Here is a 26,718-nt window from a genome sequence, read left to right on the forward strand (position 1 = left end):
TTCTGACCCGGATTCTGACTGACAGGGATCTGTCACGGTGCTGTTCATTACTGCAGCGCCACCATGTGGATGAAATATCTGATCTGGCTTTAATGGACCTGCTGGGTTTGCTGAGGAAGTGTGTGATGGTCTAAGAGAACAGCGGCTCTTTGCTCAGGAATGTTAACGAAGAACATCAGCAGTAAAACAAAGAGGATCAGTTGGCCTCAACGGGAAACAGGAGCTCCGCGCCTGCGTCGTCCTGCCGCTCTCCTGACCTCTGACCTGAGAGCTGTCAGTCGTGCTGGACCCCTGCAGGTTAACGATCCCACCCCGTCAAGTGGTGACTGATTCAGATTTACTCTGTGGCTGCTCTGAATGCCAGAAGACGTTTCTTTTCTCTCCGATTGTTGAAATGTGCGCCCATCGTCCTGAAGCTGTTTTCTGACCGGCAGGTGGAGAAGCAGAGAGCCGACCTCACCAGAGAACTGGATGAACTCACCGACCGGCTCGAGGAGGCAGGAGGCGTCACGGCTTCACAGGTTCGCCAGAGCGGGGCCCTCTGGGGAAGGATAGAGATAAAAAGTTTCTCTTAACGCTACACAGCAAACATCCTGTGTGTGTTCTGTATTTGCCATCTGAACTAAAAATGTTGACACTGTTGCAGATTACATTTTTGTTCAAAAATGGCATCATTTTTTTTTTTAACTAAAAAGGCCTCAAATGAAGGCCTCAAAACCACTTCACCTTGCAACAGGACACCAACAAAATGTTATCTATTTATTTATTTTAAGAAGATAATTGTAATTCAGTCTGTAGAAGTGGAAAGCTAATAGAGAAATTTTCCAAAAGTGTTTTTTAATAAAAAAACAAATCCCAATAAAATGAACTGAGGTTTGTGGCTGCACCAAAATATTAATAAAAAACACACCTCAGTTTGGGACAATGAGAGGCAAACGCGTTTGTGTCCCTAACAGGTGGAGGCGAACAAGAAGCGGGAGGCCGAACTTCAGCGTGTGAGGAGAGAGCTGGACGAGTCGTCGCTCCAGTCCGAGGCGCTGGCCGCGTCCCTGAGGAAGCGGCACGGCGAGGCCGTGGCGGAGCTGAGCGAGCAGTGTGAGGCTCTGCAGCGGACCAGAGCCAAGCTGGAGAAGGACAAGCAGAACCTGAGGATGGAGGTGGACGACCTGGCCGCGTCGGTGGACAGCCTGCAGAAAGCCAAGGTCGGGGGAGTCAGCAGGAGCGTCTCGGTTGGCGAGGTTTGATTTTTGCGGCTTCGCTCTGACGCGGCTGCGTTGGTGTTGCGATGTAGGCGTCGTCGGACGGCCAGGTGAAGAAGCTGGAGGAGCAGCTGTCAGAGGCAAACAGGAGAGGAGACGAGCTGCAGAGGACGCTGTCTGAGCTCAGTGTGGCCAAGAACAGACTGTCAGGTACAGTGACTGCCAGATAGAGTCAGTAAATCCAGTCACTGGTGAGAATAAAAGCCTTATTCTAAAAGTTCATAGAGGAGAAAGGTAACAATAGCAGCTGCTAACAAAGAACCTGAAAGGTAACAGCAGTCCAGCTGCAACTAACAATCACTTTAGTAATCGATTAATCTATTTGTTCTGACAATTAATTGATTCATCAGAGAAAAAAATTGGCAATTTTTTATCTCACCATTTAAGCCTTTTTTTATACAATGTTACAAATCTATGATTAGATGCAAATATTCAAATAACTGGACTGATTTTATAGATAAGAAAACAAACATTGTATTTTGACGAGTATTCTAGTAATTAATTGATTGTTCTGATGATTAATTGCTTAATTGGGTGGGGAAGAAAACATTGTATTGTAAACATTTTTCTAGTAATCTATTGATTGTTCTGATAATTAATTGATTGATTTGGAAAAAAATAGAAAAAATTTGAAATATTGTATTGCAGTCAGTTAGACTAGTAATCTATCAATTATTCTGACGGTTAAATGTTTAACTGGATTAAAATAAATCCAGATAAATAAATTCTGCAGAGTTTTAATTGAACCACTTGATTGTTTTTCATACAATAACACATGAAAATAGTCGTCAATAACCGTCTCTTCTGCTTCCCGCCAGCCGATAACGTCGACGTAAGCCGGCAAATGGAAGAGGCGGAGAGCAGGGCGAGTCAGCTGACCCGCTCCAAGACTCTGCTCCAGTCGCAGCTGGAGGAGCTGAAGAAGCAGCTGGACGAGGAGGTCAAGGTGCGTCTCAGAAAACGCCCGGGCGGATCGGGAGCAAACGCGTCCCGATGACCGTCCGCCTCTCTGTGGCCAGTCTAAGCAGGCGGTCTGCGGCGGCCTGAGCTCGGCGCAGCAGGAGTGCGAGGTGCTGAGGGAGCAGCTGGAGGAGGAGCAGGAGAGCAAGCAGGAGATGCAGCGCCTCGTCTCCAAGCTCAACGGCGAGCTGACGCACTGGCGGACGAAGCACGAGGCCGACGCCATCCAGCACGCCGACGAGCTGGAGGAGACCAAGTGTGTGGCGCCGCCGTCGGCTCGCGCTCTGCGTGGGTTCTGTAGCGTACGACCCAACAGTAACGTGGGATTTATCGCAGGAAGAAGCTGGCGGCCAGGCTTCAGGAGGCCGAGGAAGTGGTGGAGGCCACCCAGGCGAAATGCTCCTCGCTAGAAAAAACTAAGCAGAGACTTCAGGGAGAAGTGGAGGAACTCTGCATGGACCTGGAGAAGGTAAAAAAAAAAAAAAAAACGACCCACATTAACATTTAGGTTTACACAGAACCACCCTTCAGTTAAAATGTAAAGTTTTTGCTGCGTTTGCTTTGTTTACCAAGTCTCTGTCTGCGTGTCCGTTACAAATGTGCCCAAAGCTTTGTCCACCAAAGTCAAAAACACAAGTCAGAGACTGTGTTGATTCCATTAATCAAGAAATGAAAATAAAATCACACGAGTAAGTTTGTTTACACCATAAGTCATTAAAAACATGATGCGCCATCATCCTCCTACCACTTCCTGTTGTCTTCTTCATCATTTCCGCCTGTAGTAACGTCGGTTCTTAATTGCGAGACCATTGTGATGCGAAAAAGTGCTTCCTTTGCAGTTCATCCTAGAGGAAAAACGTTTTGACAAAAAGCTTTTTCGAAATTTCGTCGTATAGTTCCAATTTGCGAAATCGTATGGTCGGTGGAAACGCAGCTTCAGGTCTCAGACTAAAACTTTTCTACTACACTCCTGTTGAGGTCCAAAGTTCTCCAGAGGAGAGAGAGTCTGATGCCTGAGAAGTGAGCTGGTGCTAGAAGAGAAAAGGTCAAATGACAGACGTTAGTTTCGTCCAACCAGGTGTGATCCAGGAGAATCTCTTATGATGACAGGCTCGTCCAGTCGTGTTGCGCTCTGATTTTGGATCTCGTCCTGGAGAAACGCCCTGTTCGTCACGATTGAGGCTCTTGACAAACGTCTGTTTCGGTCCAGTAGTCGCACTGCCACCCTTGCGTCCTTGAAAGGGTTCGAGTTGCCAGTGTGTCTCCGGAGTGGACTTTCACCCTCTTTGTGCCCTGGACCCACAATTTGGACTAATCTGCCTCATCCAAGTGGCCTGAGGTGAAGTGTATTACCCACAATTCATTGCTTCATGTGAAGTTTTGAGTTAAAAGACAGAAATTTATTCACTGAGCTACCTGTGTCTGTCGGCAAAAAATAAATAAAATCGGTTTTCAAATGTAAATCATTGAAACAGTCATTTGTTTCAGTCGACTGTGCATGCATGAACACTATCAAATGTTGCTACGTATCCAACTAGCCAGGAAGTCCTTCCAAAACCAGTTTCCAGGCCGTGTTTTTCGTGTAAACTCGGCCTAAACGTTGCCGCAGCAAACCTTTTTCAGTGCAGTCACCGCCTACCACCTGACCTCAGGCCAGCAGCTGCGGTCAGGCGCTGGACAAGAAGCAGCGTGTGCTGGAGAAGCAGCTCGGCGACTGGAAGCAGAAGTGTGAGGAGCTGGTGGCCGAGGTGGAGGGCTGCCAGAAGGAGAGCAGGCAACACGCCGCCGAGCTCTTCAAGGTCAAGACGGCTCACGAAGAATGCCTGGAGCAGCTGGAGGCGCTACGCAGGGAGAACAAGGCCTTCCAGGGTAAGAGCGACACGCATTAATGTTGACGTTGTCATAGAACTTGGATTTACTGTCTGCCGTGCATTTTGAAGCAGAATCAGTTGCAATGCAGAATATCAGATGCTCCCAAAGCTTTAATCCAGCGGGACATTTAAGCTCATTGCGACGACATCTCAGTTCCTTTTGTTGTTCATTGCACAGAGGAGGTAGCTGACCTAACAGACCAGCTGTCAGACGGAGGCAAGAGTGTCCATGAGCTCCAGAAATCCAAGAAGAAGATTGAGATGGAGAAAGAAGAGCTGCAGGCCTCGCTTGAGGAATCGGAGGCAGCGTTGGAGGTTTGGCACGACGTCTGAAACGACAGTTTTGAAGCAAAACGTGCGATTGTTGTCGTGGCAAAACATGTTTTATTTCCCCCTAGGCGGAGGAGACCAAGGTGCTGAGGCTTCAGTTGGAGTTGTCCCAGGCTAAAGGAGACCTGGAGCGTCGACTGCAGGAGAAGGAGGAGGAGGCTGAAGCAGCAAGGTGAGTTTCTCCTCCTTGTCAGCTTTAAGAATATTCAGAGAATGACGGCAGAATCAGGGAGTCCTTAAGAAGTCTGACACTCACGGATCTAAAAAAAAAAAAAAAGAGGTTTTGGATTCATTTAAAAATGCGCGTCGTCCTGAAAAACGAGCGTTGTCGTCTCAGAAAAAGCCACCAGAGGGCGCTGGAGTCCCTGCAGGCCAGTCTGGACGTGGAGGTGAAGGGCAGGACGGAGGCACTGAAGCTGAGGAAGAAACTGGAGGCGGACATCAGCGAGCTGGAGGCGCAAGTGGACCTGCTGACCAAGAGCAACGCGGAGCTCAACAAAACCAGCAAGAAGATGCAGCAGCAGATCAAGGTCCGATCAGGTTTCTTTAAATAACACAAACATTTCCTGAATGTCCGAATTTCTTCAAAGATCTTCAAGGAGTAATAAAAATCCTCACAACATTTTGTTCAACTAAATTTCCTACATGAATTGGAACCTGAAGTGGTCACTAAGGGTTTTACAGATGTTAGATAAATCTTCTAGACCCGTCACAATAAGACATTTAACGAGATAATATTAATATTTGAGACCATTTTAATTCAATATGTTGATCACATAAGAATGCAAGAGCACATTCTCAAATATCAATTTTAATATCTAATGATTATTTCACACCGGAACCATAAGACATTTGAAATATCCAAAATAATTGGACAAAACAACTGAAAGAAAAAAAAGATCAATTCTACACCAGACTGAAGACTTTTATCATCCAATTTTTGGTAAGAAAAAGAGAAAAAAGAATCCTTCAAATGAAAACTATTGAGCTTTGTTACAATTTATAACACATGAATTGATTTATTGCAACAACCCCAAACCTACAGCCAGATGTTCTGTCCGGTCTGACTGACCCTCAGCCATTCAGCTTGTTGAAAACTCAGCGAACTTGAAACTCTCTAAGGTCGGGTTGTGCAGACGCTTCCTGGAAGCCTCGCTGTTCTGTTTCCGCCGCAGGAGCTGCAGGCTCAGCTGGAGGAGGAGGCGCGGAGCCACGAGGAGCAGCGGGAGGAGCAGGCGGCCCTGGAGCGCCGCTGCGCCCTGCTGGTCAGCGAAGGCGAGGAGACGCGCGCGGCCCTGGAGAGCGCCGACAGGGCCCGGAAAGTCCTGGAGACGGAGCTGCAGGAGGCCAACGAGAAGCACGGCGACCTGGGCGGACAGGTCGGCGCCGGCTTTCACCCGTTTGACCCCAATCAGACACTTTGAGCCTCTTTTTTCAACACTGTTTTATGCTTTCGCTGCGTGCAGCTTCAGTCCGCTCTGAGCGCGCGGCGGAAGCTGGAGGTGGACCTGCAGGCTCTGCAGCAGGAACACGAGGAGCTGCAGACGGAGATGAGAAGCTGCGCCGACAAGGTCAAGAAGGCCGGCTTCGAGGTAAGACTCAGGCCGCCGGCGCCGCGCACACACTCAGACGCGCCACGTTAACGCTGTGCTCCGTCAGCTGGCGCGGGTCGGAGAGGAGCTGCGGCTGGAGCAGGAGCACACGCTTCATCTGGAGAGGGCGAAGAAAAGCCTGGAAGGCCAGATCAAAGACATGAGCAGCAGGCTGGACGAGGCTGAACAGGCGGCTCTGAAAGGAGGGAAGAAGATCATCCAGAAGCTGGAGGGGAAGGTCAGTTCCTAGAAAGACCCGGCGGTCCAAGCTACAGGTGGGCCGGGCGATACCTAGTCGGTGTCGTGGTGAGGTCTGTTCTTTCAAGATGTCACTTTCAGATTTTAGGGACTGTTAACAGAAACCTCTTAAAATTAGGAGGGGAAAAAAGTTGTTTTAGTAAGAAAGAAATCTAGTATGATTGAATTTGAGTTATTTTTTTTTGTCTTAAAATTACAATTTAATTTTTCTCATATTGCGGCTTGTTGTGTCTGACTTTGTGCTCGTATTATTTTGACTTTACGGCATGTCTTATGACTGTCTTTACTGTTATAATGAAAAAAGAAAAAAAACAGTTGAATCGTATTCAAAGTCCAAATAAATAAAGACAAGATGGCGGGCCTTGAGAGATGCTGAAAGTCCAGGTTTTTAGAAAAACATGTAATTTCCAATAACCAAAAATTAGACAGCCTTGCCTGCCTCGCTGCATAGCACACGCTCAGGCTGCACCTGCACAAAACGTGACTCTGTGCAGGTCAAGGAGCTGGAGCTGGAGCTGGACTCGGAGCAGAAGCGGCACGGCGAGACGGTGAAGACGCTGCGGAAGAACGAGCGGCGCCTGAAGGAGCTGCTGTTCCAGTCCGAGGAGGACCAGAAGAACCAGCAGCGGATGCAGGAGCTGGTGGAGCGGCTGCAGAACAAGATGAAGGCCTACAAGAGACAAGTGGAGGAGGCGGTACGGCGCCGCCGCCGCAGCTCTGAATTCTCCGGGTGGCTTTGAGCTTTTGTGCGTCTCACCGCGTGCTGTCGCCCCGTCAGGAGGAGCAGGCCAACATGAACCTGGCGAAGTACAGGAAGACCGTCCACGAGCTGGACGACGCGGAGGAGCGGGCCGACATCGCAGAGTCGGCGCTCACTAAGATCAGGACCAAGAACAGGGGCAGCTTCGGCAAGGGATACTCCTCTGTAAGAACAAAAATCAGCTGTTTCTGACAAACATGCAGGACAACATGGAACTCCTTTTGGTTCACTGGGATTTTATGTGATAAACCAACAAAACGTTTTGCAGGATCGAGAAGTGGAAGACATGGAGGTTTGCTAAAACTGACCTACACTTAAACATAGTAAAAAAAAAACAGACTAAAAAATAAACACCTTGAGCTTCAGTAGTTTATATCAAAGCTTATGCATGTGTTAAGAGTGGCCTAGTCAAAGTGCAGGTCTAAATCCTAAGAATCTAAATCAATAGCACTATGTATCGCGATACACACATGATTGAAAGTTGAACATTCAATACATAGAATATTCCATGAATTCAGACACTGAACCACACAGCATTCTGGGAGATGTAGGCGGAGGAAAGGCTTTTGCTGCTCAACCTCTCACGCCCAGATGAGCACGGTCTGTGGTTGCTCACTCTTTGGCTACCTAGCAACAACCTGTTGAGTAACTTGTGGTTACCTAGCAACAACTTGTTGAGTAACCTGTGGTTACCTAGCAACAACATGCACAGCAGCAGTTTCGTGTTTCACCTCTGTTCCTCATAACTGCTTAAAAATAAAAAACACAACAGCGTAGCGCGAAAACTGTGGATAAAACAGGAAAACTTACACCTGCAATTAAATTCAACTATTAAAAAACTAATGAATAATTCTTGATATCCACTGATATGAAAGGCTTTTATTGTGAAATGTTTTACAGCCATGCTGTTCCATCCTGGCTATTGTTGCTCTGAAGAATGGAGGAAAGCAGAGCCACAAACCCCAAAGGTCTTCCTGCTGGTATTTGATCCTGCAAACTCAGGAATATGAACAACGCACCGCACTTTTATTAAAACTCATTGAAGTTTAATCTGGCAAAACCCAACAACGTCCAAGATGCTAGAACACTGTTTAACGTTTAAGGGAAAGCTTGTGGATTGACCCTGTAGGTGTGCGTGTGTTTGGAGTGTTTCCGTCCTGAAAGCAGCGTCTTTTCTCCGGCAGGGTTACAGCACTCCGTACCCGGGCCTGGTCCGGTCGCCCAGCTCCGTGGGATCCGAGGGGAGAGGAGAGAAGATCCTGAACGACGACGAGTCGGTCAGCTCCCTCATTCCGGCTTACCTCAACTCCCTCAAGAAGCTCATGATCGATTAGCCGGACTTTACATGCGAATGTCCTCTGCGGAGACGAGCAGCGCTGCAGTGGACTTTATGTTCTTCATATATTCTTCATATGTTGTCCTCCTCCACTGACATGTTCCAGCTTTAATCATTTCTGCTCTCAAACGCAACAGAGCTGATTTTTGGTGATGCAAATGCTAAATTCCTGTTAGGTTTTCTCTGCTAAGCTTTCTTTAAAAACTGGTCGTCTGTCTTTCTGACAAGTTGGTTCTGATTTAAAATGCTTTCAGGGAGCTTTGGTTGCGTGAGTTGGTAACTCAGATGCTGACATGGGAATGGTTTCAAGATCAACAAGCGATAATTCAATCAATCAGTCGACTGTTATCGAGTGTGTTTTCTATGTATTTTATCTAAAAGTGTAACTCTGTCCAAACCTGTACCCAAAGCTTTATATTGATGATGTAAGAAGGCCTGACCAAATCATTTACTGTTTTAATATGAAAATGGCTTCTTTTATAAAATAAATACTTTTCATTTTTCTTTTTGCCTTTTCCTTTTATTTCCAACATAAAACAAATGTTTTGACATTAGATGGATTTTTAATTATCCACACTATTAGTGACTCTCAAATGGAAAACACATTTTAATATTTACAATGGGGCACCAGGACTTTATTAAAATAGATTTTATTTCATCTTTAATCTTTCAGCTCCAAAGTGCGACTTCCTGACTAATCCTGTGTGGTGAAAACTCAACAGATCCTGTAACCATAAACGTAGAATTTATATTATAGATTTCATAGATCACAGAAATCCTGACAGGCTCTGGCGTTGCGCTCTCCTGTCTTGTGGGAACTTCTCCAGCTCCGCCTCAATTTTTATTTTTTTATATCACAACCGATAGTGACAGTGTGGCATCATCTAAAATTGCACCAAACGTAATGTGATGAACAACTCGGGTAAAGTTAGCCTTCCTGTTAGCCTTTGTGGACTCCAGTACAGAGTGGAACTGATGACGTCATCAACCTGGCGGTGGAAATATGGCGACCTTTGTGGGTGAAGAATTAAAAGATGCACAATTCTGAAGTGCTTATGAGTTTTGGAGTATCAAACAGCATTTTTTTTTTTAAAACAATAGGAAAATTACAGCATGTTCAGCCAGTCGTGTCTTTATCTCGCGCCATAACAGAAACTTTTCCTCCTTTCTGTTCTTTGCAAATGACTGCCAGTCTTTAACCATGTAGTCGTTTTTGAGTAAATTTATTAGTTTTATTACCACATTTTCATATAAACAAACTGTAAACATAAAGTTGGCAAATCTGAGCTTTGACGTTAGCTGGGTCTGCTTTTTTAATAATTACAACAGTTTTTATGCCAGAAATACATTTACCAGCCCGATTGCGATTAATTTTCTGTAAGAGAGGCATGTTTCATTTTTCCTCTTATTCTAGAAGTCAATTCATTTTCAATCAAACATTAATAATTCCAGAGGGAAATCAAATGTAACTCATATTATCCCAGGTTCTTCAAAGAGATCGTAGATGCTGATGGCTGCGGGCAAGAAAGATCTCCTGTAGCAGTCTGTATTACAGCTGTTCTGCGAAGCCTCTCACTGAAGACTCTCCCTTGTTGTATAACAGTCTCATGAAGGGGATGCTCAGGGTTGTTCGTAATTTTCTTGATTTCATGAAGAATCCTTTGCAAAATCATCACCAGATAATCACCTTCTCTATCAGGTTGTTCAGCCATTTTAAGATGGTAAATGTATCATTTGTTGAAATTTCAACAGGACATTATAGCAACAGTAAAAATCGCGGATCCACTATGTCACATAGACGTCACCATCACTGAATTATAATCTCATTGAGCTTTGGAGTATCTAAGCAACACTCTTAGCCTCGACTGCATGTAGTTTTAGCAGCATCTGTTAAATCATGGCAGTTGTCATTAATTAGCAATACAATGTTGCGCGACGTAAAAGCTTCTCAACATTTACAAAATGTACAAGTCGGTGCTACTTCGTCATTCACCTCACCTGAGTATCCTTTAGGAAACAATTCCCACTAACAGTTGCTTTTTTTTTTTTGTCCCGTTCAAAGAATCAGTGCAACTTAAAACTAAACTCTGCATCTCAAATTCCTCGGCGTTGCTCAAAACTTTTCTCTCGGATGTGGGCGTGGGGGCCGGGGGGAGGATAGGCTGACGGGTGAAGGTCCGGCGCGCTCGTCCTCGGGAGAGGTACAAACGAGGTACAGACGCCGTCTCAGAGCTCCCAGTCACGTCCTCGGGCAGAGAGCTGTCCTCACCAACCCCGCAGTTCAGATCTCCACATCGACAGGCCTGATTTCCCCCGTCTTGTTCTCCCGCACCCACACCTCTCTGTCCCTGATGGGGTCCACACACTGCAGGAGCTTGTCCACCGGCTCCATAGTCTGCAAAGAAAGCAACTGTTAACTGAGAACAGCGAATACCAGGCTGCTCCATGGATTATCATTGTTTTTGTCAAGCGCTGTACTGCAAAATGGCTCTTTGCTTCCCTCTGCTGGAGATAATTATGTAACGCAGCGAGTCGCTTCCATAAAATAAGCACAAGATACTTTGAGAAAAACTGGGAAAAAGTTCAGTTTTTTTTCTGAACTTTTTAACAGTAAAAAAAGGTAAAAAAAAAAAAAGTTTAATGCTGTTATTGATCAACTAATAACTTTCTTAAAAACCAGTTTTCTGACCGTCTTTCCATAACATTAAGGGCTGTGTCTTTCAAAATGAAACCTCGTTATATTTGAACATTTCTTTGTGCGAAGTGTGTTAAATACGGACTGAATAAACAGAAAACTGTAGTCAAAAACAATCGCGCTTATTGGCCTGGTGTCTTTTTCGACCGTGTTCCAATTTGTTCTGTTGCTCTAACATGGCCTCGTCTTTGTAACACAGCAGAAACTTCCTGGTTGAGAAGCTGCAGAACTGCTGCTAATAAGTTGATAACTTAAGGAACTTGTCGAGTGTTTGCAACTCAAAACAGAAACGTCCCACACCAGACTTTATTTGAACCGTTTTTTTTTGCGCCGCCATCTTTAATCCTGTCCTTGCATAAAGGTGACCGGCGGTGCCGTCTTCTGAAGAAAACTCTTGGCGGATGTTGCCAGTCAATCGAATGAAACTAATTGCTCTGCAGTTTTGCGGGCCGCCGTGTTCTGCACTCACGCTTTGGTTGAACATGTCCGTCTCGTGGCGTAGAGTCGTGTACTGACAGAGGTGCTGCCTGATCATCTCCACCCGCTCCACCTCCAGTCTCTCCAGCTCCTGATGAGGACGGGACAAAAACACACCCCTGCATCAGACACACATCCACACACACACATGCTCCCTCTCATCACAGACTGGGGAGTCCTTACCAGGCTGGTGGTGACCATCTCCTCAAACCACTTGGACTGAGACTGGTTGTACAGGTCGACACAGCGCATCAGATCGTCCCCTGTTGGAGGATGGGGGAAAAAAAAAAACACAATCACATACATAGGAGTTCATTCAAGAAATACACCAGTCCCAGTTCTCCCAGTTGCATGTAACACAAATCAGCAGGTAGAGTCACAAGACAAGTTATCCCTCCAGGTGTCTGTCACACTTTGCAGACTGTTGCACAGAACCGGCAGATCAAACCGTTATTCCAACGCAGGGCTGAGGATCTGGACTGGTAACGGATTTCATTATGATTGGGTAGAAAAAGGATGATGACACATCCTGCATCCTGTTGACAGCAGAAAGTCACGCATCGTGAGCGAGATAAGATCAGGGAGGAAGCGACGCTGGTCACCATCTTCTGTCTTCAGCATTAGCTTGCGTTGTCTATCAACGAAAGCTTGCTAAAAACAAACACTGAGGGCACCATGGTAACTGACTTCAAACACGTCCACACCAATGACTTTAAACCTCGATTTAGATCTTATTTATCTAGCTGCAAGAAGTTTTGTGCAGCCGTTTGAGTTTTGATGGTGTTCGGATCATGAATTAGAAGGAAAAGAGTCAGATAAGCAACTAAACGTGAAATCGATGGATGGGGTCATCATGCAGTCGGGCTTCCTCCTGTATGAGCACAATTCAACAACGGAGGACACAGAAGCCATATTGGGCATTCGGCCCAGCCTGTGGCTTTTTGTCCGACTCAGTCGCTGTTGTGGGTTTTCTGCAGATGGCGGCTGTGACTCCTCGCGATAGCACAGGGACAAAGTATTTCATGGCCCAGTGAAGGTCCAGAGACAAAGCAGATTGAAAGGCTGTTCAAACAGATGCAGGCAAAGCAGACCAGAGATGTTCTGAAGGTTCTGGGTTCTGTCTTTTTCACGTTTGTTCTGGTTTCTGGAGTGTAACAGTTTGCAGTCGACGAGATCTTCTGACAGCTTAGCTAAGAATGTTCTCATGTTCAACGGCACAAACACAATAAACCCAAGCTACTAACATTTGTTTACTCATTTACCTTTAATACAATGGTAAGATTACGTAACAAAGCATGAAAATCTAAGCGCAAATGACTTTATTATGAGCAAACAGATGTCATGAGTTGTTTTGGTCGGCGCCTCCTCTCTGGTTTCTGCATTCTGTTTTCTCCGTGTTGCATAAGGAGCAGGCAGCAGGCCTGGCTCTGGGTGAGACTGTGCTGGGATGGAGCGTTCCCTCTTCCACGTCACAGCTTGCGGTTGTGCCTGCTTGACTCGTAACGTCACCGTCTGGCTGAGAGTTTGCCTCTTAACCATGGACATTCCTGAGGTGTAGCACCTATTAAACATGAAAAACCACGAGGCCTTTTACTTTTGTCATGGCATAAAATACTCAGATAACTCAATTTCCGCACAGAGTCCAGCTGAAATCACTGTTTATCTAAAGGGCAGACAAATTTCCGGCTGTCGTAATTTTTGCTTTGCAATGACAGGTGCGATGAAGAAGGACGTCTCCAACTGTCCAGGTTCTGACGTTTTAATTTCTGCTTTGCTCTCATCTAGAAAGCACTTTCTCGATGAGTGTTTTTGGCACAGATCCCTTCTCTCTAGCCTGTTCGCCCATCTAAAGCCTTCAGACATCACTGACTTAATCCACCAATCACAGTATCCTAAGGATCCTCAGTTTCCCCTATAGTCAGCCATCTCCTAATTCTAGAAGAAGCCATTGCAACCTTTCATCTCATCATAACTCAACTTGATAACATCTCACTAATTTATGGTCTTCATAGAAATTTAACTGACTGCAATCTAATGGGTCGCCGTTCCTGCAAAATTATGATTTTCTGCATTGCACAATAAAACTGTTATGGCTGTAATTTGCTTTCTCATACTGTATTAATATGTAGGCTAAAAACCTGAATCCAAACATGAAACCAAAAAGCTCCACCGTGTTGCCATCAGTCCAGACCTTGTGCAGGTGGCAGGTGGTTCATTTCCATGCAAATAAAGCGAAAGACCTTTGGACAGAGGCCTTCTGACAAGAAGAGCATCAAAGAAGTTGCGCACGTCCAAGATCACTTGTTGGCTGAACAGCGTCAGGCAGCGCCAACAAGGCTCTGAAGGGTGAAACGCATCGTTTTGTCTGGAACATAAAGCGGGTAATCTCTCTCCTTGTGCAACGGCTCAACCCTTAAGAAAATCCCTCGTCACTTCATTACGTTATCAGGTTGCAAAGGTTCCTTTATATACCACAATAAGTGATATTCAGTGATCGTAGCAATAAGTCGATAGCATTGTTGCTTATTCTTTATGCCGACACTGACGGGTCGCTCATGACAAATGCTTGAAGTGGCTCACAGTGTGAGCCACTTGCCGCCACTAGAGGGAGCTCTAACACTAAGTGGAGAGAATTCAACTTTTATTCCCAAAATTTCATCAGTAGATGGTTAAAAAGTAACTTATCCCGCCCTATTGCAGTGGCTCACTGTACATTTAACGCTTCATTCCAAAACCCATGAAGCCATGAATTAAGTTAGTGGGCAGGATGGTTTTGGCCATTGGATAATTAATGGTTGTGTATTTGTGCAGCATGTGGGAGTGCACTTCCCCCTCTTTCCCTTCCTCTCCTAGGGTAATAAAGCCAGTTTGCACCCACACCTCTCAGTCTGGTGTGAACAGACTGATGGAGCAGGAAATGCTCCATCAGTCTAGCCTTCATCTTGCCTCCGTAACACTCCGGCTTTAAAAATAATAAATATGTCATTTTTTAAAAAATCCCATTGTGGCTGTCAGGCCTGATAAAGTGCACGACTGGTTCAAAAATGGACCAACACAGCAAGTCGGTTCGCAGACGGCCTCAAGTGGCTGATCGCACCAAGGGGCTGAAAAAGACCAGCGGAGGAGGATTCAGATGTAATTTCCTTTAAGATAATCATTGACAGGGATTAACTGGGACTCTAGGAGGTTTTATATGGATGATTTCACCACGATTCGGTTAACAAAGGAAGATCTAAGAGAAGAGAAAACATTCAAAATAATGAGTGCACTCTGTGAAGCTAATTATTGGAGATGCACCTTGAACTGGACCAGCCATGATTGGTGGACCTGGCAGTCAAAACGTCATAAATCCAGTTGTTTTCCAGTCAGTGAACGCGCTACACCTACAGAAAATGCAAACATGTCACGCTACCACAAACACTCTTCAGTGTGGAAGTCTTATCGCCGGGGTGTTGAAAATGAAGTTAAAAGGCTGGAGAAGGTACTCAAAAGGCAACTATTTATTAAACACACATATCTGCTGCTCTGTTGTTAAAGACGAGTCTTCTGCAGACAGGAAGTCACTCTTCTACCCCATAGCCATAGTGTCCCCAGAACAACAGCAGTCAGTCAGGATTAACCAGCCTCAGTGATCACAGCGGACATGTGACATAAATAAGCAGGAGGCGCTCTGGCCGAGCTAAAACGACAAACACAGACGTGGGACCCCCGACCCCAGGATGACCTCTGCCCTGACCTGCTTGTGTGGATTTCCTGCGAGCCTTCTTGATCTCCTCCTCGGTCTTGCTGGTTAGTTTGCTCTCCAGCTGCTGGGTCTTTAACTCCAGCTCCTTCTGTCTGTCGGCCAGAGCTTTCCGGGCCTGAACGAGATTAAAAAACAAACAAAAAAACCCCACTCCAATATGAAACAGATACAACAAAACTACGCTTACTTTGAGATAATCAAGTCCTGTTGACTAGGTCTTTTGAGCGAACTGAGTCTGGTCTCACCTTCTCCACGGCTGCGTAACGGCTGGCGAGCTGCTTCCGCAGGTCGGCGATGTGGTGGTCGAACCTCTTCATGTCCTTCTTGAAGTTCTCTCTGAACGTCAGGAAAGGTTTCTCCACTTCGCTCTGGAGCTGCTCCCAGAACGGACCAGAGATCAGAACATCCAAAGAGCAAACGGAAGAATGTGCTCCCCGTTCCTCGGGGAAGGGTGGAGCAGGAGAACTGTCACATGCGGACCAATCAAACCTGGACTATATTGTTCTGCATTTAAGTTTGACTTCAGTCTGAAAACACTGCTCATTTAAAGATTTGCACATGTTTTCAGTTTTTATTTAACGTGGGAACAAGCTTCCATCACTGGATTAAATTGATGCATCACTATTTGACATTCTTATCTCCTGATGCTTTCCCAGAGAGAATTAAAAGCTTAGGCTTTGAATCACAAGAAGATACGATTTCAGCCCGTTTGCATACAAATATAGACCAAAAGCCTTAATTAGCCGCGTGCTCTTGAGTAGCTTTCCACATTATGTCATCATCCTCTCTCGCCGAGCTTGCGAGGATGATAGATCCGAAACTACGGACTTATCCAACCCGCTCTGCTTCCTTTTCCTAATTCCCGAGCGTGTGGAGAGTTTAAGTAAACAGAGGCGCTTCCAGCAAAATGAATGTGACAAGATCATGTCGGTTTTTAGTGTTTGCAGCGAGTGCGTCGCTGGTTTAATGATCCCGGTAAGCGACGTGGCGTTCTGCCCCAGCTGTCAGCCGTGAATAAGCAGAGCAGCTCCTTCCTGTAGTCGACGCCGCAGCCCATCACTCAAAAATCATTCCCACTCGAATCCTTCCTGTCTCCTCTGAGAATCTGGAAGAATGCCGCACATCTGTGCATCTCTGGAGCATAACATCACCGAGGACGGGTTTCTGCCTCACTCTCCTCTCCCCTGCTTCATCTTCAACTAATCAAACTTGAAAAAGTTAATTGGGACGCGTGTTTTTCACGCTTTGAGGCCTTTCGACTGACTTTCGGTGGCATGTTTCCTGAGACGATCTCCTCTTATTTGCAAAGCTGCAAATAAGAGGACAGTTGAATTGAAATCGGACATAAAACACAAACACAACCTGGACTCATTTGCACAGTCAGCAATAAGTCTGTTTCCATGGCCACAGACAAAGCAGGACGTTGCACCTCCATACAATAGATGGTGACGAGCGGCTGGGTTAGCCTGCGTCTTCAAACAAGGGAAAGTGATTCGCCGATTGCAGGACGTGTTGGTTTATTCTCTCATTTTAATCACATTGCAAACCTGAACGTATTTAATATTATGACGCACCAACACAAAGTAGTACAGCCGTTGTGACACGGACATAAACACCTTTTTATTTATAAATAAAAATCTAAACAGTGGGATTAATACTCAGCCCCATTTCTGCAGCGTTCTGAAAAAAAAATCCAAATGTCTTAAAAAACCTGCCTGGTCAGTAACTAGACTCCACCGGACTCAACGAGACACAATGAGAGTGTAAATACAGCTCATTTGGGAAAGATGCAATAGTTTGATCTTATGCTTTTAAAGGAGCACTATTATGTGTTTTCCAGGCTTACAGTGCCATTTTATAGCACAATAAAGTAACTGTTACTTTCAGTTGTTGCAAATAGTCCAAATCTAAATCTATGGACTATTTGTGGCCGATTTTGGGCACTCTCCGTCAAATCTGACAGACCAGAATAAAAATGTAACTGTTGATTTCCAAAGCTAGTAGAGTATTATAGCATTGCACAAAATATAGATATATAGTTCTACAAAGTATGGACTCAGGTGAGGACCCCACACCTCCTTCCTGTTCAGAGCACTGAACAGGAAGGGATCAACAGATTCAGTGGTGCTGCCTTTGCTCATCTTTAGCCTCAGATCTAAACATTGTGAAGAGAAGCAGATTACCTTCGAAGAGAACTTCAGATGAACCTCTGCTTCGTCTGCCAGGCTCTTCTTCAGCTGGGCCCAGGCCTCTCCCAGAGTCCTGGGAAAAGATAAGACGGGCAGAGTTAAGACATCACAAATACCTTCATCAAAACGACGCCACGTGATTTATTAGATGAGATGAAACAGGGGGGGATCTGCCATGACGATAGGCACAGGTATGAGGAGACAAGCTCATGACACACACACACACACACACACACACACACACACACACACACACACACACACACACACACACACACACACACACACACACACACACACACACACACACACACACACACACACGCACACACACACACAAACACACACACACACATGCAGACTGTCAACCGCACACAGATGGAGCCCAGGAGCTGCCAGTGCAAAAGTTCATTCACACACAAGCAGCCGATGAATCAAGCGAGCTAAGCCGCAGCGAGTTCAACGGGCCATTAGGACGAACGAGACATCAGATATCCGAGTCTCCTCTCAACACTGCCGGGAGACACTCATCGTTTGTCTCTTTAATAATCCAGACGTTGGGTTTGCCTGAGAAAAGAAAAAAAAAACAGGGGCCGGCTGGATGACCCTTTTGTTTTTTATTAAACTGAGGACTGTAAAAGCATCAGCCAGCAGCGGGATAGTCAAGAGGCACGAGGCCACTGGGATCCAGGACCGACGGTTTTTACGGGCGAGCAGCTCGCTTCAAAGCCTCGCTCTGAATGGAAGACATGCGCGGAATTCCCTCTCTCTGGCATCCAACGCATTCCTGACGCCGGCCTCGGGGGAAAGCCTGGCACCTGCGGAGCCGCGGCCTCCAACACGACCAGAGCTGCGAAAAACCCGTTTCACAGCAAATGCCTCGGAGTTGTGACCAACTCTACCAAAAAAAAAAAAAAAAAAAAAAGAGAGAGAGAGCAATGACTGGACATGTGTCTCAAAATTAAGGCAACTATCCCTAACAAAAGCCGACTAACAACCAACTCACAACGAGGCGGAATTATGAAAATACTTCATAATCTTCTCGGTCCAAACAAGTGTCACAAAGATTCTCAGCAACATGGAAAACCCACAGGAAATAGTCATCAAGTCAAAGATGAGCAATTTTGTAAAAATTTAAATACATTTAACCCTCTAAATCTGGAGATCACATTACAAATTCTACAATTTAGAGTTTCGGTTCTCCCTCCTGTAGGGATGCACAGATTTGAAAACTGGAGGCAATATCCACAAAACGTATCACAATATAAGTGCTTCACGTCAGTCGATACTGATAATTATTGATTATTTCATTCATATAGCTGAAATCCAGCCAAACTGGTGGCATGTTTCCTCGCTGTTTTCTTTTACTTCAAGCATTTATGAGGCTCGATGGTGAAACCTTAAACAGCTGCTGCGCAAGTTACTCAACAAGTTATTGCTAGGTACCCAACAACATCTCTGCCTACATCTCCCAGAATGCTGTGCGGTTCTGGATAGAAGTTTAATGAAATTATTGACCATTCTATCAGATGTTTCTCTGTCTCTCTCTCTGTGCTGACTGTGTCGCTTCGTGTAGATAAACATTCGGTGATATTTGCTTAGTGAATCTGACAGAACGCAGAGAAGATGTACAAAAACTGAGCTATTACCACCGGAATGTCGACCCAGGAATCCCACTCCCACCGCCACTGTGATCCATGTTTACATAGCATAATATTTACAGTCACAGGAGCATTTGGTTGTACAAACTGCAGGCTACAAGAGAAAGACGATACGGTTAAAAGTGATGGGTTTTGCAGTGGTTTGCTTTAAACCAAAACAGCATGTTTAGACACAGACGCCATGGTGGAACAATGAACATGGCCAAAGAAACCTCTTTTTTTGTGAACAAGCAACTCTGAAACTTTCTCAGCACAGCTTCAAATAACTCACAGCTGGCGAAAGGAAGAGTGGGAAGGATTAAACAAAATGTATGATCACTTCATTAATCTGAAAAAATGACAAAAAGACCCAATTAAGAGTCTAGAGGAGGCGTCTATGTTTCACTTTGAATCTAGATGCCTCCTTTGTGGCTTAATAATTACTAATACAAAGAACTGAGCAATCCTGGGAGCAGCATTTCTTTGTGTTTTCACAGAAACTAGGAATGTTTTCTATTTGTGAACAGCTTTGATCAGTACATTGAAATCATGCGCTTTTTGACACTTTTTAACTACATTAAATTGTTTTGTACAGCTCCGATGCTTTTCTGTCATCTAGAAATAAAGCAAAAATGTCCTGACGTTCTAATTTTTACAACAATCCTCAGCTTTTCGGATGCGGCTTGAGGGAGACAGTTCAGATTGAAGTGTGAGGGAGCTCAGAGATGTAAGAAGCTATTCAAATTCTTTCGGGCTAAATAGTTTAGCAGGACGCGGAGAAGATGAGTGAAAAGACGCTTTTAGAAAACGACAAAGCCCTTTAAAAAGTGACAGGGATGTGAGGTTTTGCGCCAGCCTTTGCTTAAAATGATAGAACTGCATTCATACTGGATGTGATGGCTGTGATGAGAACATTTTATTTACTGAAGCAAGTCCAGAGTTAACGAATAAATGTGCTGGAGTTGACATGAAAATGGTGGAGAATGAAAAGGAAAGCTTAGTGCCACTTCAAATGTTATTCGGACTGGGTGAAGTGGATCCGTCCAGAACCTCACAGGCCCCTCTGACAGCCAGTCGGCACCAACAACATGCTGGATCTCCCGCTGCAAACCCCCATTCTTATTTAAAAATCTGATACGGGGTAGAAGCTGCAGCTTAAGGAAAAACGTCACATGCTCCACAGCCGCATCTCGACCAAACAAATGGTAAATTCAGGAATAAACAGACGGCTGGTTCTGGTCGGATCGGAGGAACCGAGCAACAAAACGCTGATTGTCCCCGTCCACAACAACAGAGCCGGCCTGAGGCGAAGCATAGTGAAAGTATTGTGCTGCGCTTTTGTGGGTGTGGGCAGGCCGAGCAGGCTGGCATGATGTGGATTCTGTTCTGGACGGCTCCGGCCCACTCTCTGTCACCGTGCTAATGTGACGGAGCTAGCTTACATGCACGTTCGCTAAACCCTGCAGCAACATTAGCAAGAGAGCAAAAATATTCACATCACGGGCGAGTTTTTCTTTATGGTAAATTTAAACAATTAGTCTCTAAGAAATAAAAACATGGAGTAAAAAGACATCACTAAATAAGCAATGCACTTTACGGCTGTAATTTCTCAAAAGAGTTCAGACGGATTAGCCTTTGGTTTGATAAAATATTAAACATTCCACAATTAATATAGAGAAGCAAGAAATTACAAGTGGAAAACAGCCATAAAAATACGACATGTATTTATGTAGTGCCACTTTACAGCAAATATCATCCCAAAGAAAAAGTAAGAGCGTAAATATGCATTAGGTCAAACAGGCAAGAACATCTGCATGGTTGGCCTTTGTTCATAACAGGAATATATTGCTGAATGTGGCAATATTGATCACCGCTATCCGACTCTTTAACTTAAACACAATGCTCCCACCACTCTTTGTGAGCTCTAGCATCTCTGACAAACATAAAGGGCAAACATATTGATACCATTCTGATTTTTCCAGAATATCATTTGAAATATCATATCCTACCAAATACTGCAGCCAACACTGAACACATTTTTATGTCAGAATTTTTGACTCAGCAGCCAAAGAGTCTGAGTTACGAGTTTTCCCTGCTGACCATGAAACACCAAAAAGGACATTTATGAGTTGTTCAATTATAAGAGGCTGGTTTTTCACTTGTGCATCTCCAAACACACACACACACACACACAGAGAGAGACCCAAGTTGTCATGTTGCTATGCAGGGTCACCGTTTCCTTCTGGAATTTCTTAATAAGACGAGCTAAATAGCAAGTGTCACGGTCAGAGTCCACAGCTTCTCATCTTCTGCGAGTCGTGTCTCGCTCGGCTTCCTGTTACTTTTCCATTTTCATTGCTCCTTCAACAGACCAGACAAAGAGCTGCTCTCAGCGTGAACCCCCCCCACTCCCCCCTCAAGCCCCTCTGCTGTCAGACAGTGGAGAAGAAGAGCGGCTGAAAACTTTCTTACACTCCGCAGGAGCCTCACGGAGGCCCCCATCGCCACCGCTTCACAACGCCTTCCTCACTCCCTCCTTCCCAGGCGTGGATGTTTGCCCTACTCTCCTGTGCTCAGCTGAAACAGGTTGCAGTTCTGGATCGTAGCGGCACCAAAATGTCCACAACCGGACACCTCGACTGGTCGGTTCCTTGCCGTGCAGCAGCCTAAATGTCTGGTGAATTTACGTCAGTTCACATCTTTTTTTTTTAAATATAGTTTGTAGAAAAAAATGTTTGTTCATTAATTTAACTTTAAATGCTAAACGTATGATCGTAATCTTGACACAGCTTGGTATTTTAGTAACACTTTATTTGAAGGGGGGTGAATAAGACTGACATAACACTGTTATCAACATAAAGGAGTCTTTCTGATTATGTATGACTTGTCATGAGGTGTCATTCGGTAAATAATGATACTTTGAATGCAAACTTGCTTTAAAATTTGCATTAGATGCCATTTAAAAGTGCCAACTTTGCATTAAAGTGTCATTATTTACCAAACAATACAAAGAAAAATTTATTTTTAGAGCAACTTTTGAGGCAACGTTGCATCAAAAGTATCATTATTTACCGAATGACACTTCACGACAACAGTCAATCATTCATGTTCACAACAGGTGATATGTTATGTTGATGACAGTGTCACGTCAGTCTTATTCACAGCCCTTCAAATAAGTCTTATTCACAGCCCTTCAAATAAAATGTTACTGGTCTGGGTAAGCAGGCCACAGTGCAAAAATCACAAAATATTACCAAGTGACTTTAACTTATAATATCTTCTTCCACTTATAAGCAGAATTTTCCCTCATTATTAAGGAGTTCTTGACTTCAAACAAGCTTCAAAGTTACTTCTAAGTTAGTTTTATCTTATTTCAAAGTGCACTAAGATGTTTGCACTAAAAATTGGACCGAAACAAATTCTTGGTAAGATTTTGTATTTTGGCAGTGTATGCTTATATGAAGTGCTGTAAGTGAAAACATGAATTGTTGCGCAATTAACCACACCCCTCTAAAGACACCCGAAATAGAAAATAGCAACAAATGGACGAGAGATGCTGGAGGCACTGGTGATTTTTGAGCAACAAACGTCTTTTATATTATTATTATTATTTATTTCATATATGCACATGATGCCTTATTAAAAATATGTTATTTTACAAAATAACATGTTTCACAATATCAAATAAAAACTTACAACAAACAAAGAAAACAGAAAATATTCAAAAAGGAGTGAGAAGAAGCTAAGTTAAACTAAATTTATCATTTTTTTCACCTATTCTAACCATTCCTTTCTTTCAACTTAGTAAAATATAAAAATATTCCTGCAAAATACCGACCTCTAGAAGTGTGGACTTCAAAATCTGCGTATGCTTAAAGCAACGAACCAAGCGGGCCAGGCAGGCGTACCGTTTCTACAGTAGTGACATGTGTTTTAGAAAATATTCATTTATGCAGCCATGTGTGTGACAGCCTCCTCTGAGACCGATAGGTGGGTGTAGAGATTTAGACTTTTTTATTTTATTTTTTCACTGTCACTCACCCTTCTTCCTGGCTCGCCAGAGGGATCTGCGAGAGCTTCGAGAGATTCTTGGCGTACTCTTCTTCTATCTTTATCCTGCGAGGGACGCAGAGAAGTCGATTACAACACAGCTTTTATGAAACTTGGTTCCCATCTGCGTTTCCTCTGTTGTGCAATAAAAGGAGTGATGCGCATAAATGAGCAGAAGAAGGAAAAAAAGGCAAAGCAAAACAGGAGGAAATGGTTTTGTTTAATGACAGCTGCTTGGTTTTCATGGCAACGTGACCAAAAAACAACAAAAGCCCCAGTGCCGAACGATGAAGGAAGCGCAGAAAAGCCGATACCTTTCTCGTATGAACTCGGCCATCTCCTTCTGCATCTGTTTACCCTTGAGCTGTTTCTGCAACAGAACCTCGAAGCCAGTGATGCAACCGTTGCCCTGGGGATCCTTCCTGTCAGCCTGCGAGAGATAAACACAGCAAGTGCACAAGAAATGCATTGAGGAAAAAGAACCAATGAGATCAGAACTCCATTAAAATGCAGCCCAGGTACGTTTCCACCTGTTTTGCACCTCGACAGATTGACATTTCCGCCTGTTCTTCTCCAGAGTGTGGACAGAAGATGTTGGTCGTTTCCAGTAGGGATGCACAGATTGTAGTTTTCCGAAAATCACCAACATCTGAAAAGCTGATTTTGACCCGTGCTGATTTTTGTTTTGTTGTTGTATAAAAAAGTTGCAAAATGTAGCAATAAAGTTGTTACGTTGGCAAAAATGGGGTGTATCATTGCTAACCGCGCACATACAGATTTCATGCCTAAGTATGGACCCGCCACCAATCTCACAAATTTGAGGAAATCTGGGCCAATTTATTGGTACAAGTCCTCTGGAGAGAAAAATAAGCACAAAATTAAGGTTGCAAAAGGGAAACGGCCTCGCTGCCGTCAGAACAGACGACTTAAACTTCTGTGTTCTGGAAATAAAATATAGAAAATGGGGTGAAAATCTGTGAGCAAACTGCAGAAAATCATCTGAAAGAAATAGGATTAACGTCTAGAAAAACTAAACTAGAAACACCAGAAGGAAACGAGGATTGTGGTTTACTGCGCTTTAAGTGAACTCTAGTTTATTTGCCAAGAAAATCCGGTTTGTTTAGGAAGGTGCGAATGTGTCATGAAATTATGAGGTGGAACAAAAATAGCAAACTTTGTTTGAATCTCCATATTAATGACAGTCGGACCAGAGGCCGCCCCAAAAGCAGGAAGTGTATTATAGTCCAGGGCATCTTCTGACACAAAAATAAATTCTACTAATTCTCAAAAACATTTAGCTTTTCCTTTCACAGAGAAACCTTTTTCCAAAACATTCGATAAGAATATCCCCCCTCTGGAAGCGACTGCAGTGTCAGAGTGCTACAAGCACGGCGTGCACCTGGTAGAGATTACACTGCAGGGGCGGGAGACGTCCAAACAGAGCAGCAGAGGCCCGCTGGCTCGCTGCGTTCCAACCCGTTACTTGGTACCGTGTCATCCCACTCTGCCGTGTTCTGTATCACGGAACAGCCCGGCGCTGACTCTCCGTCTGCAGAGTGGACTCACATCGAAAGATGAAAAGGATCCGGTGTTATTTCTGGGGGTTTTTTTGTTCTCACTGACTCGTAAGGAAGCTAGCTTGGAGATTTTCCTCAGGAAGGACTTTGTCAGCAGAGACAGAGTCTATAATTCCTCCTCCATTACAACTCATTTCCCCTCGAAGAGCATCTCCATCTTCTAACTTTGCTCCATAATTGTTTTCCTTTTTATATTGATTTTGTGACGCAGATTTTGTGACGCAGTTGGTCACCAACGTGGTGAATGTGTACAGGGTTACATAAAAAAACACATTAATGCATGTAACCTGTTTTTGTAGTTATATTAGCAGTTGTGCAGTAATTCTTTACAAAAAAATTTATCTGTGAATGTTTCGAAGACTGTACTAATTCCTTCCATTCTTTCCAAAGGACAGCCAATATTCTCTTCTGTAGAGCATCAACTTACATCCAGAAGTGATGCAACTCTGCATCCACACAGCGAGAGCGTATGATCAAGAGCTTGTGTCCTAAATAACATGACAGTGGATCACGGAAGGGTAGCTCTTGCACATCTTATGGCATGCTTGAAGGAAGAACAGCACAGTAGAACAGCAGAGAGCTGTAGCCCTCCCCCTTTTGTTCACAACGCCATGAAAACTGAAATGCAGAAATGAATGTGCAGAACATCGAGGAAATCTTACCCAGAAGTAGTCACAGTAGCTCCACTCGTCGGGTTTCAGCAGCTGCTGTTCGGCCATAAAGATTGGAGCCGGAAACGTCACAGCGTTGATCTGTGGGATGAAGACAAAGGCGCTGGTGATGGATCTGTATCGGAGTGTTGGACCTATTAAGAATAGTGACACTACGGACATTTGAGAAGTTATTGGAAAATGAAATCTGCACCTCTTTCCTCAAGCAGCTCAGATTTTTCCACATATTTGTTTTATTATCTATCACTTTGTCACTTTTTGACCAATGAACTCTGACATGCAGATAAAGTTTACTTATTTACTCACTTAATAAACTTCACATTAACATGCCCCATATGCAACACTCTACAATAAGCCAGTTTCTTTAAACTTGTCTTTCTGCCAGAGAACTGTCAAGCCTGCAGTTTTCCCATGATTCCAGTCAGAACACAGCAGTCTATAATTTTATAAAAATATTTCCTTTATAATATGGAGGTTTTACAGGGAAACTGAATTTTGAGTTTTTATGAGCTGTAAACCCAAATTCTACACACTAACAGAAATGAATGCTTGGAAAATACAAATTTAAGTGTTATTAGTCCATATAACATTTTAACTTCCCTTTTTTACAGTTTACTTTCAGGAAGAAAGTAACTTTTTGAAGAAATTCTACTGATAGAGATGAATGTATTTACATGCATCTTAATGTAGTTTGCGCTCTCTCTCTGCAACCAGGACTCACCAAAGCGCAGAGAATCATTTAAATACGACACAGCTCACTTCAGTTTCCCGTTCTTATTCATCTTAAGGAAGGTATTTTCAGTACGTGTCGCTGTGGTGTTCTGACACCCCACTGTGAATTTATCAACCAACATCCTGGATTACCTAATATTGCTTTTTAAATTGTCCTGCAAAAGTCAACAGCAGTTTGATCCCCAGAGTGACCAGCGTTATATGTCTGATCAAAATGTGGTCGCAATTATTTGCTCCATCATATGCAAAAAGCATAAATAACTGCTTTTAATTAAACCACGAAGGAGAAGGAAGTTTCAGTGAGCTGCAAGGGTACCCAAAATATCTCTGAGGTTGTTTTTCTGCTTTACATCTTTTTGTGTCGGAGGTGTCCAACAAAATATCTCCCACCCAAAAAGGAAAATGCATTTTCATAATCACATCTTCTGTCTTTCTCAGCCTGCAGAAAAGATGCACAGCTTTGTTTCAACAAAACGTCAGTGGCAGCTCGTTGGCACAGCCTCTCTTTGTAGAGGAAGCTGGTAAGCAGAAGTCTGCTGATGACTTTTCCAGAAGCAATATTAAAACTGCCATGGA

The 26,718-nt window shown here is 44.2% G+C and overlaps 2 protein-coding genes across 6 annotated transcripts in view; one reads left to right on the forward strand and one right to left on the reverse strand.

Moving 5' to 3' along the window:
* The window catches only part of LOC129377460 (myosin-16), a 43,035-nt gene extending 34,166 nt beyond the window's left edge, over positions 1–8,869 (forward strand). For all 4 annotated transcript variants that reach the window (XM_055057412.1, XM_055057411.1, XM_055057410.1 and 1 more), the window contains 16 exons: positions 435–521; positions 957–1,202; positions 1,292–1,409; positions 2,078–2,205; positions 2,279–2,475; positions 2,556–2,688; positions 3,872–4,088; positions 4,269–4,405; positions 4,489–4,592; positions 4,758–4,950; positions 5,596–5,799; positions 5,887–6,012; positions 6,080–6,250; positions 6,765–6,965; positions 7,049–7,195; positions 8,215–8,869. In XM_055057412.1, coding sequence (XP_054913387.1) covers positions 435–521; positions 957–1,202; positions 1,292–1,409; positions 2,078–2,205; positions 2,279–2,475; positions 2,556–2,688; positions 3,872–4,088; positions 4,269–4,405; positions 4,489–4,592; positions 4,758–4,950; positions 5,596–5,799; positions 5,887–6,012; positions 6,080–6,250; positions 6,765–6,965; positions 7,049–7,195; positions 8,215–8,364 — 2,559 coding nt within the window. In that variant the 3' untranslated portion in view covers positions 8,365–8,869. The remainder of the gene's footprint in view (positions 1–434; positions 522–956; positions 1,203–1,291; positions 1,410–2,077; positions 2,206–2,278; positions 2,476–2,555; positions 2,689–3,871; positions 4,089–4,268; positions 4,406–4,488; positions 4,593–4,757; positions 4,951–5,595; positions 5,800–5,886; positions 6,013–6,079; positions 6,251–6,764; positions 6,966–7,048; positions 7,196–8,214) is intronic.
* A 704-nt stretch (positions 8,870–9,573) lies between these two features.
* The window catches only part of gas7b (growth arrest-specific 7b), a 51,300-nt gene continuing 34,155 nt past the window's right edge, over positions 9,574–26,718 (reverse strand). Inside the window, exons 6-14 of one of the 2 annotated variants that reach the window (XM_055057414.1) lie at positions 25,402–25,491; positions 23,477–23,592; positions 23,154–23,228; positions 17,467–17,545; positions 15,529–15,657; positions 15,275–15,398; positions 11,722–11,801; positions 11,531–11,629; positions 9,574–10,761 (exon numbers count right to left, since the gene is read on the reverse strand). In XM_055057414.1, the coding sequence (XP_054913389.1) occupies positions 10,648–10,761; positions 11,531–11,629; positions 11,722–11,801; positions 15,275–15,398; positions 15,529–15,657; positions 17,467–17,545; positions 23,154–23,228; positions 23,477–23,592; positions 25,402–25,491 (906 nt within the window). In that variant the 3' untranslated portion in view covers positions 9,574–10,647. Of the gene's footprint in view, positions 10,762–11,530; positions 11,630–11,721; positions 11,802–12,969; positions 13,100–15,274; positions 15,399–15,528; positions 15,658–17,466; positions 17,546–23,153; positions 23,229–23,476; positions 23,593–25,401; positions 25,492–26,718 lie in introns of those variants that run through there. The other variant, XM_055057416.1, reaches the window with a different exon arrangement.

This window comes from Poeciliopsis prolifica, unplaced genomic scaffold (genome assembly GCF_027474105.1).
Source record: "Poeciliopsis prolifica strain line A6 unplaced genomic scaffold, Auburn_PproV2 SCAFFOLD048, whole genome shotgun sequence".
NCBI classification, from domain to species: Eukaryota; Metazoa; Chordata; class Actinopteri; order Cyprinodontiformes; family Poeciliidae; genus Poeciliopsis; species Poeciliopsis prolifica.